This window comes from Lichenostomus cassidix, chromosome 9 (assembly GCF_008360975.1).
Source record: "Lichenostomus cassidix isolate B80296 chromosome 9, HeHo_3.0, whole genome shotgun sequence".
In the NCBI taxonomy this organism is placed as follows: domain Eukaryota; kingdom Metazoa; phylum Chordata; class Aves; order Passeriformes; family Meliphagidae; genus Lichenostomus; species Lichenostomus cassidix.
In genome coordinates, this window is record NC_139490.1 from 3,399,215 (window position 1) to 3,411,553 (window position 12,339).

A 12,339-nucleotide genomic window follows, 5' to 3' on the forward strand; every position below is an offset into this window, starting at 1 on the left:
ATTCCTGATATGTCTCCCCAGGTTTCATCAATTTGTCATTCAGGAGCTTCTTGAGACAGAAGCAATATCTCTATATTTAATACAACTTGATTTTTTTTTCCCCCCATTAATGTTCCTATTTTCTTTTTCATTTCATGCAAGCATTTGGAATCCACTTCATCTTGTGGCAGTAAGTTGCATAGTTAAGCTGCTATTATTATTAGTATTGATTATATTGATGCTGTTAAATAAAACAAACATTTTATCTACTAGTTTAACAATCTTACAGTAGCGCAGATGTAGCTACCAGAGTCTCAGCAGCGTGGGCAGGATTAACTGCTGGTGTCACACAGAAATGTCAAAACAATTAATCTGGAACTGTGACCTAAGACAAGAAAGCCTGGAAAGTTGATCTTGCAGCCCTTGTTGCTGTTGGCACAGAGGGAATGGAAGGACAGTGTGTGGGGAAGACCTACTCCCAGAGAAGGAGCTGCCAGCTCTGCTTCTCCTCTGCTCTTGATCTCTCTCAAAATAGCATCTCTGCAGACAGAGAGTAGCCAAATAGCTGCTTGTAATCTTTGCTGGGAAGGGAATCAGTGAAGCCATCACCACTGACAAAACATCTGGCAGTCCCTGAAGTTCTTTCTGTGGGTTTTCTGTTTTATTTGGTCTGCTTTTTACCCTCTTGTGTGTGTGTGTGTGTATCTATAGGTATAAATAATGTGTATATATGTGTGTGTGTGTATGTGTGAGTGTGTGTTGTGCAAGGGTATGAAAACCATAATTTTCCCCATAATTTTATGTTGCCTTGGAGGTGAAATTTTCACTATCCCTGGATATCTCCCAGGGCATCCCTACCCTCTCCGTGCAGGTTGAGCTCCTTCCCCTGGCAGGAGCTCAGGTTCTCTGGCGGGGTGGCTGGATCCTGACATGCATCACAGCAGCCTGTGCCTGCTCAAGCAGGGGCAGATTCTCTGTGCTGTGGGCTGTGAAATCATTTGTGAAGTGCTCTGACCCTTTGCCATCACCTTGAAAAGCCTCAGCTCAGGGCTACACCCACACCTCTTGCTGCCCTGCAACACCATTTCCCTTGCACAGATTGTCTGACTGAAATTCCAGCTGAAAAGGAAACATGGAGAAGGATCAAGCTTTTAAGACACAAGTGCGCTTCTGTGTATTCTTTGTTAAACAGTGATCTGCAGCTTTGGGAGGAGGAGGGGGTGCAAATGGGACTGAATTTCAGCTGTAAGTGCAAAAAAATAGATTCTAACATATTCACATTTAAACAACGTCCCAGTTTTTGACTCTTTGAAAGCAAAGAAACACCAAAAGCACCTTGCTCTCCTCCTGTCTCCCATCCCAACTTCTCTGTAAGACACACAGTTGGCAGAGTCCCTAAGCTGCAGGGGCACCTGAATTCACTCCAGCTCCAATCACTGCCCACCCACAGCACCAAGCAGACAGCACCAAACCCACCCCTCTATCCCAGACATGGAGCTGTCTTTGAGGACCCTTGTTCTCTGGTCTCTGATTCTTTCCATGTTGCCTGAAAATCTCTTTGTTGATGTAAATGCTAAAATCATACATCTCTAGAAGAGATCTGGCAATAATCTCCATAACTCATTTGGAGGGATGTTCACAAGACCTTCAGCCATGAGTAGAGGCTCTGTAATGTTGTGTTTAGCCAAGTATATCCCTGTGTTTCAGCCTGTCCAAAATATCTAATGTGAATTAGGCAACTGGCCCTGTTCTTAATTGATTTTCCTATAATCCTGGAAGAAATTATTTTCATTCTCAAATGTTTTCTTTCTTCTGGTGGCGAGTACCATGCAAATCTTTTAAAACTCCTCACATTAACTGCTGAGGAAATGTAATTGTTAATCTGTCCCCCAGATGTAATGTTTTCGCTTGAATTTTTCAAAGCAGAGCATGAAAGTAAAGTGTGCAGCATTCAATTTGGAGCTTTGTGAAGGCAACCAGCGCATTTCATGTTTTCTCCAGCTTTCTGGGGAAAGAGGATTTGCAGGAAGACAGAGGAGCTTCTCCTCTCCCAGCTGATGAAGTCCCAGAGGAGATGTGCACATAAGCAACTCCAGACCAATGGGCAAAATGTCATCAGGCAGGACCTGTGAAGGCTCAGAGTTTGCAATTGAAAGATTTTAGTTTTCTGTGCAGAACTTAGTTTCTCAGCACACTGGAATATTTCTAAAATAGATTTTAAATGTAGCCCAACTCACCTCAAAGGGAGCACTCAAATCTTAGTTTTTAAGCCATTACACCTTGATTCTTCTTTTGGAAATAGTCAGATTTCCCATGTATCTAAAAATTCCCTATTGATCCCTGCTCTGCCCTGGCATTAACCATCATCTGGTTGTGATTCCTGTGCTGCAGGGTGCCCTGAAGGGAGCTTTGGCCCGAGCTGTGAGTCCAGCTGTCAGTGCCAGAACGGAGCTGCCTGTGACCACGTCAGCGGAGCCTGCACTTGCACAGCAGGCTGGACAGGAACCTTTTGTGAAAGAGGTACTGCTGCTCCCCCTGGTCCCCTTTGGATTCATGTAGAATTTTTTTTTTTTTTAAATTCAGGGAGCTGGTTTTATAATTTACAGCGTTGGATATAAATGAGCCATTGAACTTATTTGGAAGCTGATACCGAAATATGAACTCCCATCCTAACCCAGCAAAGCATCTTGCTGGGTGCCAAATTCTGGGCAAAATTTAGATGTATGCTTAAAGTTTCTGCTATATCACATCTTTATGAAGACTCTTTTTAAGCAGAGTCCCACTGTTTGAGTGCTGAGCAGGAAGATGTTTGTTCAGCTTTACACTTGCTTGTTTCTAGTGCCTCCCTGAAGTGATTTAGAGAAAAACACGTATGTGGGCATCATCCCAGTGGAACTCTTTAAGAACAGATATACTTTTAAATTAAATAAATCCAACAGATCATCCTCTATTACCTAGTCATTTGGTAAAGTGTTGGAAAGGTTGGATTGCTAAGGGTTCCTTCGCTATTTGTGGTGAGTCAGTCTCTGTGGCATTATCTCAGGAGATTGCTGTCATGCTGCATCGTTTTGCAGATCATAAAAAACACAACAGAAACAGCACAGAGTCATTCAGGCACTGTGAAAGTTAAGTGTAGGTGACTGAAGATTCCGCAGATGATGTTACTTGAACCAAAGTCACAACTATTTTGCACAGAAAGCAGTTTATCGGCCAGTTTCAGCAGCAAGGATGAAGGAGCAGCACTTGCAGGCAGCTGCTGCCCTCTCATGGGAAGGGAGGTGCTGCACAGCCTGACCAGGAATGTAGCAAAGCACCCACTGACTGGAGTTGATATTGCTTGTTGTTTCCCTCTCATTCTTACCACGGACTATGGTACAAAATAAAAATTCTTTCCAAGGTTCTGCTGCAAACTGCACTTTGTAATTCATGGTATCTCCACTACATCCCTTTTAATATAATGTAGCTGAAATCTGTTTTCCTAAACCTACTATTTTCTTTTTAATTACTGTATTTTTATTGGAAGAGAAACAATGCAGTTTTCTGTATTGTTGTATAAGTCTCTTCATTCCAGCAGGAACTACAATGGGAACAAAGAGGTTAAACATTTTTTTGCCAAAGTAGGTGTGAGGAATATGAAGACTGGATGATGCCTATGGGGAAAAACAAAATACAGCTCTCAGCTTCCAAATCAGTCATGTTGGACGTTTTAATCTTTTTTAATTCATGAAAGAAGATTATAGAGGGGAGAGTGAAATTTCAATAGTGCCTTTTCAAACACCGTTTTCTGTGTGTTTTCCCTCAAGAAGGCAGAATGTTTGCTCTGAGCTGACCTGGGTTACCTTTTAACTTAGGAAATTTCAACCAGAACAGTTTGGCAGCTTCCAAAAGACACCGAGGGAGGAAAACATGTGGGTGGTTTGCCCTTGGTAGAACCTTCTTGGCACCTTCTCTTGGAGGAGCTGTAGCGCTTCTGTTTGGAGTGACTGGGAGACTGGCAGGGTTTCCTTCTGGCAGGAATGTGCATTTTGCTGTCCTCTTGGCAATCCACCCACGTTGGCCAGGCTCTGTGCCTTGCAGGCAGAAATTCACATCGAGCCCTGGCGCTGTGGAATTGCCTTGGACTTCAAACATCCTGCTGATGCCTCAGCCTGTGGCTGGGAAGGACTTCTCCATCGTCACAGAAACGTTGGAACAGAGACTTTTGCAGCTTATAAGTTCAAAGTCCTAGGAGAAGAGTTCCTTACAGAAAGTCCCTTACAAAATCTGATTTTGATTGATGTTAGTAATCAATATCACCCCTGCTCACTGAGGGTGTTTCAACCTGCAGTCGTTGCCTTTGGTATTTTGCATTGTGGCAGCACAGGATCCAGATTCAAGCTGAGGCTGCAGAAATCCCAAAATTTGCCTTTGGATTTTTGGTTTTCATTTCAGGAAAATTTCTTCCCATTTTGGTGGGAAGCAAATGTTTCTTGTCATTAATTTGCTGCCCTCAGTATGAAGTAGGGCTCCATAGGTTTATGTGCTAGCCCTGTTCCAAAACACCACTTCAGCGACTATTTCCAAGTTTATTTGCCACGAATTTCCATAATCTCTTATTAATATTTATTAGAATTGTTAATATAATCTTAGTCCTTGCTAAGTCTCAGCTTATAGATATCACCTGTCAGTAATACAGATAACAACCAAAGCCACACCATCATCATCATCATCTTCATCATCATCATCACCACCACCCACCAGCATGGACAGTTTTCCAAGCTCACTCATAACAGGAGACACTTTTTACTCCAGGGCTGGTGTTTCATGAGACCTTGCTGTGAATTATTCAGGAGCTGACTGAACTTCTGTGCTCTGAGCCACAGGATGCTGACAAAAGACCTCACACTCTTCAAAGTACTTTTGTCTGTCCATCAGCATCTCAGTTCTGCTCTGCCCTGAGCCACCTTTGATCAGCTGCTCTTCATCTGGCATCACTCAGTGCTGCTGCTGCCTCTGCAGTTGTGCTGTGGCCACGTATGATAATGATGGGCAAGAATAAAGCTATCAAGACACTTTCTGAAAGGAAATTAGACGTTTCTGAAGGTGCTACATGCCTGCTCCGTCTTTGCAGCCCTGCTCAGTGCTTTGTGAAAATGAACCTTGTGAATCTTGTGACTCTTTCAAAGGAGTTTCAAAAGCAGCAAAACTGTTTCAGTTGCAAAGTAGGTAATGATTGCAAGTAAGGCTGAAAACAAAATAATCTACAAAGAAATTATTTCAGTCTGTGAGAGCAATCTAGGAAAGGCTTGCTTTGAATTTTCTTGAAAGCAGCAAGTGATACAAGCGGAACACTGATGAAATAATGTATGTTTCTTCACAAGGTCTCGCAGTACCAAAGGAAAATTAATCATTTTTTGTGGATGCTGCTAGCAGTGCCACGAGACAGCTTCCATATCTGAGTGGAGGATGTTATGGGCTTGGGCAGAAGGAGCCAAGAGGGACAGGGGGAGTTCTGGCTTTTCCTGAACTGAAGCAGCAGTTCATGTCTCTGCATTGCTGGGCTCTGCAAAGGCAGGGATCACAGCAGAGGTGGCTTTGTAGAAGTCCTCTTTGAGCACAGATCTCCTGTTTGAGCACAGATAACCTAAGAATCATCTTCTCCAGAAAAGATGCTTCTGTATTCACCCACTGCTGTGGGGCTGTGCTTATAATGCAATTCCAGCTAAAAGTGCAAGGCAAAAATACCCACATTAAAAAATGCCAATCAAACTCCAAATCCAATCTTTATTGTGATAAATAGATAAATAGGTCAATGCTTACTCCAAGTAAATGTACAAATCTGCCATGCAGGGAGCCTGAGCTGTGGGCTCCTGGCAAGCCCAGAGGAATCCAGGTGTGCCTGAGTTCCCCAGCCACACTCACAGCTGTCACAGATGTGCTGAGGGAGCTGGGACACCCTGCCCTGCACCAGAGCTGCTCCACTCCTGTTTGGGAGGGCAATTGTTACAATTGGTTTAATACTGTGAAGTGCTGAGCATCTGCTGCTCTCCCTTTGGAGGCTGTGATTGCCTTCTCTGCCCTGTAATTTTGTTTAATTCCCTTCCCCACTCTCCCTGCTATGTGCTGTATGACCCAAGCCTTGTGCCCAGTTTTGGGATCAGGCCAACTGAAGAATTATCCAGTTCACTGGTTCATCTATCCAAATATCCCAAAATGCCAGACAATTAGTCCACTAACTGGAGGCAGCAGGAGTCTCAGACCATTCCTGCAGTATATTTATTAATTGATGCATTAATAACAACAACATATCACCCTCGTGGAGTACAAAACTTGGCTTTTGCATCTGAGCTGCTGTGACACCACCACTGCCAGAGGATGGGCAGAGCAAACCCCTCCTTTGGGATTTCAGCAGTTAATTGTAACCATCAGATAACCCAGCAAGATTGCTGTTTAGCTGAGATAAAAGGGGAAACTGAGCACAGAACATGTAGAGGAATAGCTGACAAGGCTGTGCAGTCCCTGTGTTAAAGAACTTTGTCAGCCTTTGAAGTCACCGAGGGTTCAGCAGGAGGAGCTCATCCTTGTGCTGTGCCATGCATTGATGGCAGATGATCTGTAAGGTCCCTTTCAACCTAAACCATTATTCTGACCTGGTAGAGAGCTGTGAATCCAGTGTGGAGGGTTGTTGGTCAGTGTATGTGGTGACATTTGTCTCTTGGTAATCCTCATTCTGATTTCATGGTAGAAGTGTGAGGACTGGATTTTAAATATAACTTTATATTGAACAAGGAGGACAGAGAGATAAGTTTTACTGAACTACTGCTTATTTCCTGAGCACCATCACTCCTGAGATTGATTGAGGGATTCTGTGGAAAGAATGACTACAGCTGTATATCTGTAGATTTGTTATTACTTAGTGTAACATAATACACTGTACTGTGTGACACAATATATGCACTTCTATAATCTAAACACACTCAGAGAGGTTAAATTAAGGCTACTCAGAGAATAGATTTTTAAACTCTGCATTGCAGCCTTAGCATTCTTGTAATGCAGCATTTGGGGTATGATGTGTTCCACTGACAAGCACTGATCCTTATTTTCACTGCTGTCAGCACTGGAACAGACAAAAATTGAATCCATGGGGCTGCTCTTCCTTACATCTCCCAGATGTAGGTACTGAGCTCCTTTGGCTCCCTGGGGTTGTTTTCCTACACTTAATTTGTCTTGGTTTTGTCTCCTTGCTCACTTGGCCACTTTTTCATTTCAGCACTGAACTGCACCGCTGTGGCTTAGGTTCACTGTTAAAGAACCTTTAGAAAAGTGTCAGGACAGTAAATAGGAGCAGAAGTTTTGCATTTCCAAAGGGAGGGAGGTCAGCAGGGATGGCCCTGGAGTCTTGCATTATGTTGAATTATTTGCTCTGTCCGTTACAGAGGCACAAGTAACAGCTTTGTGAACCCAGCTCCATTCTCTCAGTTGTTTTATGGCTTTTCAATATTCTCAGCCCTGTTTTCCTGTGCAGAAATCTGTTGCTTGTGTAGAAGGGTCATATTTTTCCAAGCTGCACGGAGCAGAACTGGGCAGGCTTAACCTTTGAAGCAACTTTGCTTCTTAAGCGTCTATGGAAAGATGAGATGGAGTTAATGCAAAAAAAAAAAAAAAAAAAAAAGGCAGGGACTTTGCTAAGAAGGAATGTTTTGCATTTCCAGCTTGTCCAGATGGATTCTTTGGGATTGACTGCCACCAGGTGTGCAAGTGCAAGAATGCTGCTGGCTGTGACCACGTGCTGGGCTTGTGCCACTGCCTGCCGGGCTGGCTGGGGGACACCTGTGAGCAGCGTAAGTACACCCAAAAAACTCCCAAATTAACTCCCAAACCTCCCCTGGGAATCCTGCAGCATGCCCTGCCAGGCTACAGTTTGAGAGAGGTCATGCTCCTTCCCAAAGATGCCAAAAAAGGGAACAATTTTTGGTGGCTGAGTTAAGTCATTGGCTCATTTTTATTTTTTAGTTCGTCAAACATGATAAGCATCAGGTTTTAAATAGCAGAGCTGTCTCCTGCCATATGACAGATCTCTGCTTTTTATTTTTGTGTGGCATTAAGAAATTAAATGTTGTGTATCTGTTTCTGGTGTATTTCCTCTAATTATCAATTATAAAGTGACAGATAGCAAATGCACAAAGTGAAAAAATCAAGGCTGGGACTATTTTGATATTTGAGCATGACAAAATAGTTTTTTAACTACTTATTAGATAAGTTACTTGTTTGAAAATAAATGTCAGCTTCCTAGATGTTCACAAGTGTGGATTTTCTCACATTTTTTAAGCTAGCAAGGTGCTTGTATGTATACATATATAAAATTCTGAGAAATTTTTCACTGCATTTCATGGGGAATTAGTTTATTTTCTTTAGCTACATGGCATTACATATGGATATCACTGAGCTTATTTGCAAAGTTTAGCAAATAAGTGTTATTTTTAAGATTTTCAGGTTTTAGCTTCTCAACTCTCTTGTTTTCCTTTAGGATGATGTCATGGTCTGAGCTTCCTTTTGAAAATATGAGTGCTGTCTGCAGGACTGGGGTGTAGAGCTGGGCTCCAGGGCAGCTTCACAATGAGCCAGCTCTGTTAGGGAACACTTTTTAAATCCATAGGTCGTGGCTTTCTGCAAAAGAAAAGTGGTTTAGTTTAGAAAACAGACATGTGGCTTGTATTGTGGCAATTCTGTTCCCCAGCCATACACTATTTTATCATCAGCCCTATTCGACGGCAGTGCTTGCTCTGCATAATATTTATCCGTCAATTGCCTCCACCACTCAACACAGCCCATCTTCTGAGAAGGCTTCTCCTGCAAAATCCCCTGCTCTTTGGATTTACAGCTGGGTCAGTTCTGCTGAATCTTCCCACCTTTAGACATTTTTCCCAACATCCCACCACTGCAGCCCTTTTTGCCTCCTCATGCCCTCCCATGAGAGCACTTGGCTCTGCACCTCCCACCACCTGAAGATGCTGGTGGTGAGACACCCTTTGAGTGTAGATTATTGGAGTGACCACAGAATAAAAGCAGACCAGAGCCCTTTACCCATCCCACAGAGCAGAAAAGGTGCTGCTGACCAGGTACAGTGTTTGCTCCTTGGTCACAGCCTGTTTTTCTTGTCAAGCCATGGTGTTGGCAAAGTGTCACCTTGCCCCTTCCCCACTCCTTAACCTGCAGTAGGGATGGGGAGCTTTGTTACATATTTCATTAAATTCAACTAAGAAATGCATCTCCTTATCCATGCCTCTTGTACCCCCCTCTGCTCACATTAGGAAAAAAACCTTATTTATTACCTTGTGCCAGAGCCACTAGAACTTCGTGCTGGGTTGATTTATTCCTCCTGCTGGTGAAGATCCCAAATCCTCTGAGACCTCTGTGAGAGAGAGAAAGGTCAGTTAAGAGAGTAGAGTGAATCCTCCTTTTCTCTTGGCTGAGGGCTGGATCTTCATTTTGATTTTACAGCTGCTCCAGAGCTGCTTGGAGCAAGGCAGCCATGGGTGGGAGACACCTCAGCCCTCCCTCATCCTCAGAGGGTGTTTAATATTCACCTGGCCTGTTCCTGGGACCTGCCAGCTCCAGCAGCTGCAAGGACAGCACTCGTGTGGAAGTAATCAGATTGCAGGCAATGTGCTGGAGGATATTGAGGAATAATTCTGGCATCATGGGATTTGAATTGATCCTAAGCCAGCCATGCAGTGCATTTTATTCTCTGCTATCTAATTACAGGCAATACGGACAGTGATGCCTTTTGTTGAAGCTGCCTAATGCTTTCCATTACCAGGCCGTGGGTTTCAGTTGTTTGAAAATGAATTATGTTAATCTGGGGTGAAATCTGCCAAGCAAGCTCTGCCTCAGCTTCAGTTTGTGCTTGGAGATTTTTTTTGGGGATTTTTTTGAGTGCACACCTGAGGTATTTTAGGTTTCCAAGAAAGAGGTTTAGGAAAAGTATGTTGCCTGGTTGGTTTTTGGTTTTTTTTTTCATTTTTTAAATAAACTGTTTCACTGAGTGTTGTGATACCTCAGTGATAGAAAAGAGAGGACCTGACATTTGGCATTTCTTTCTGACAGAGATGCAACTTTCCTTTCTGGATTCTCCATCACTGGAAGTGTTCAAGGACAGGTTGGATGGGAGGAACAACCTGATTTTTTAGTGTCATCCCTGATCTTGACAGAGGGGTTGGAATTTGATGATCTTTAGGGCTCCTTCCAACCCAAACCATTTTATGATTCACTGCAAATTCATCCAAAGTTTGCAAACGTTACAAGAACCCACCCAAAACCTCCAGAAAGCTCATGTTGCATATGGTCTGTAGCAGATGCACACAATTCAGCATCTAAATTTTGCCTTAATTCTGTCAGTACTAAACATGCCTCTTTCTGGAGCTGTTGGGGCTCAGCAAAATCTTCACTGAAGTGGCTCCTTGTGGTAAAAAACAGACCACACTGGTCTGAAAAATAAATGACTGCAGAAAACTTTGCTCTGCCAGAGGCACTGATAACAGGGGTTTGACATTTCATGGTGTGTGAGCACTTGACTTTGCAAATTCCCTGTTCTTTTAAAGCTAAAGCTTCATTTTGTGGAGAATAATCCACAGGAGCTGCATGAAAACAAAGCTACTGGAGCATTAGAGACCATAATTTCTCTGTGCCCCTGGGCACTTTTGATGGCTGTTGACCTCTAGTTGGAAGAAAAGTCTCCAGTTTCACATGTTCCTTACTCTGTGTGCAAGGAAGGAATTTTAAAGACTGCAAACAAATAAATCCTCCTCTTGCAGAGGAAAGACAGCAAGAGGAAAATTTTGAACCAGGAAGAAGTCTACTAATTTAAATCTTTGGATTGAGTCTTCTGTTTTCACTCATCATGAAGGAAGAAGAAAAGGCCCAGGGATATTTGTGCAATCAGTTGTGGAACTTCATGAGGTTGCTTCAATATATCACTTTTTTTTCTTAATCTTCAGAAAACTACTTTGAAAATCAGGATTGTCCCACCAGGAAGCAAAAGAACATTTGTATCTACCCAGTAGAATAATTAAAATTTTCTTGTTTGGAAATTTCTCCTTTCTTAGCAGAATTTTCACTGAAATGCTCTATTGTCTTTTCGGTAAACCTAACGAGAGCTTTGTACACATCCTCCCAAAACCTCACACAAACCACTGGTAACCAGTCAGGGCATCTGGTGATGAGCTGGTTTTTCCTTTGGCTTGGTTGTGCTATAGTTCTGGTCTGTATTGTGGAAATATTTAGTTCTGCTCCCAAAAACTGAGCCAGAGCTCTGTAGGATGTGCTGAACTTTTCACTTGGCAACCAAGCTTCATTTGCAGAACAAACTTTTAAGCTGTGATGGGACTGAGCTCCTGCTCTTTCTTGTGGTTTCAACGTGGACAGGATCCAAGCGAGGACAAGAACCAACACTGTAGAAAAGAAGTCCTAGGAGAAATGGTGTCTGAGAACCAGGCTGGGAAGCTGGAAGCCCTCAGATGGGGAGAAAAGGGCTGAGAATGGGTCAGAGACTGTCAGCCAACTCACCTCCGAGGTCAAGATGGTTTCACACCTCCCTTCCATCCCCAGGGACTTGTTCTCCCACAGCACTGCATTGTGTTCACTGACACCCTGAAGGACATAGTTTGGGTGAAAATTCACTGTTTGGCTGTGAACCTGGAAGATGTTGTGTTCAGAGAGTGCAGGACACTCTCCTGGATCAGGAATCCAGGCTTTTTCTGCCTCTCCAGTGCATGCCAGAAGTGCTGCAGGGATGAGAGGCTCTCTCAGGAGCCCCTGCAATGCAGAGCAAAAACCATGCAAGGAGGCAATCCAGCTCCATCAGCTCTCTTTGTATTATTTTGGGTGGTATCTGAAGAAAACAGGGTAGCAGAACTGTCTGTTTTCCACCATTCAAAGCTATCCAAATCTCCAGTGCAATGGAGACTGCAGGAATTTTATCACTGCCATTTTTCATGGGCAGCAGCACTGAAAGCAGAGCGTTTGCCTGCGAGATGACTGCGTTAAGTTTTCACCTGGGAGCCAGCTGCTTAACCAAACTCATTGAAAATATCACCCCTCTCTGACCAAAGAATGAGAGTCTGGGTGAGCAGAGGCATCCAGCTGTGAAAAATGAACACTGAAAACAATGAAGTTGTCAGTTCTCTTACCAGGATGCAAATAAATACCGGGGCTGTCAGGCTGGCGGTTCTGCTGGACCATTAGTTTAGCACAAAGACATTCCGCAGAGCAGGGGATGACAGCTGATCCATCACCTCCAGCCATCCAGCCCCTCCATAAAAACCTCCTCAGAATGGGCTGTGATACATATTTTTAAGCCACATTATTATGTTAGGCTTTCAT

General features: G+C 43.4%; 1 protein-coding gene across 1 annotated transcript in view; it reads left to right on the forward strand.

The window, feature by feature from the left end:
• Positions 1-12,339, forward strand: part of LOC146433077 (uncharacterized) — a 181,452-nt gene that overhangs the window by 146,466 nt on the left and 22,647 nt on the right. The window contains exons 23-24 of the mRNA XM_085068977.1: positions 2,371-2,499; positions 7,671-7,799. Of these exons, the coding sequence (XP_084925103.1) occupies positions 2,371-2,499; positions 7,671-7,799 (258 nt within the window). The remainder of the gene's footprint in view (positions 1-2,370; positions 2,500-7,670; positions 7,800-12,339) is intronic.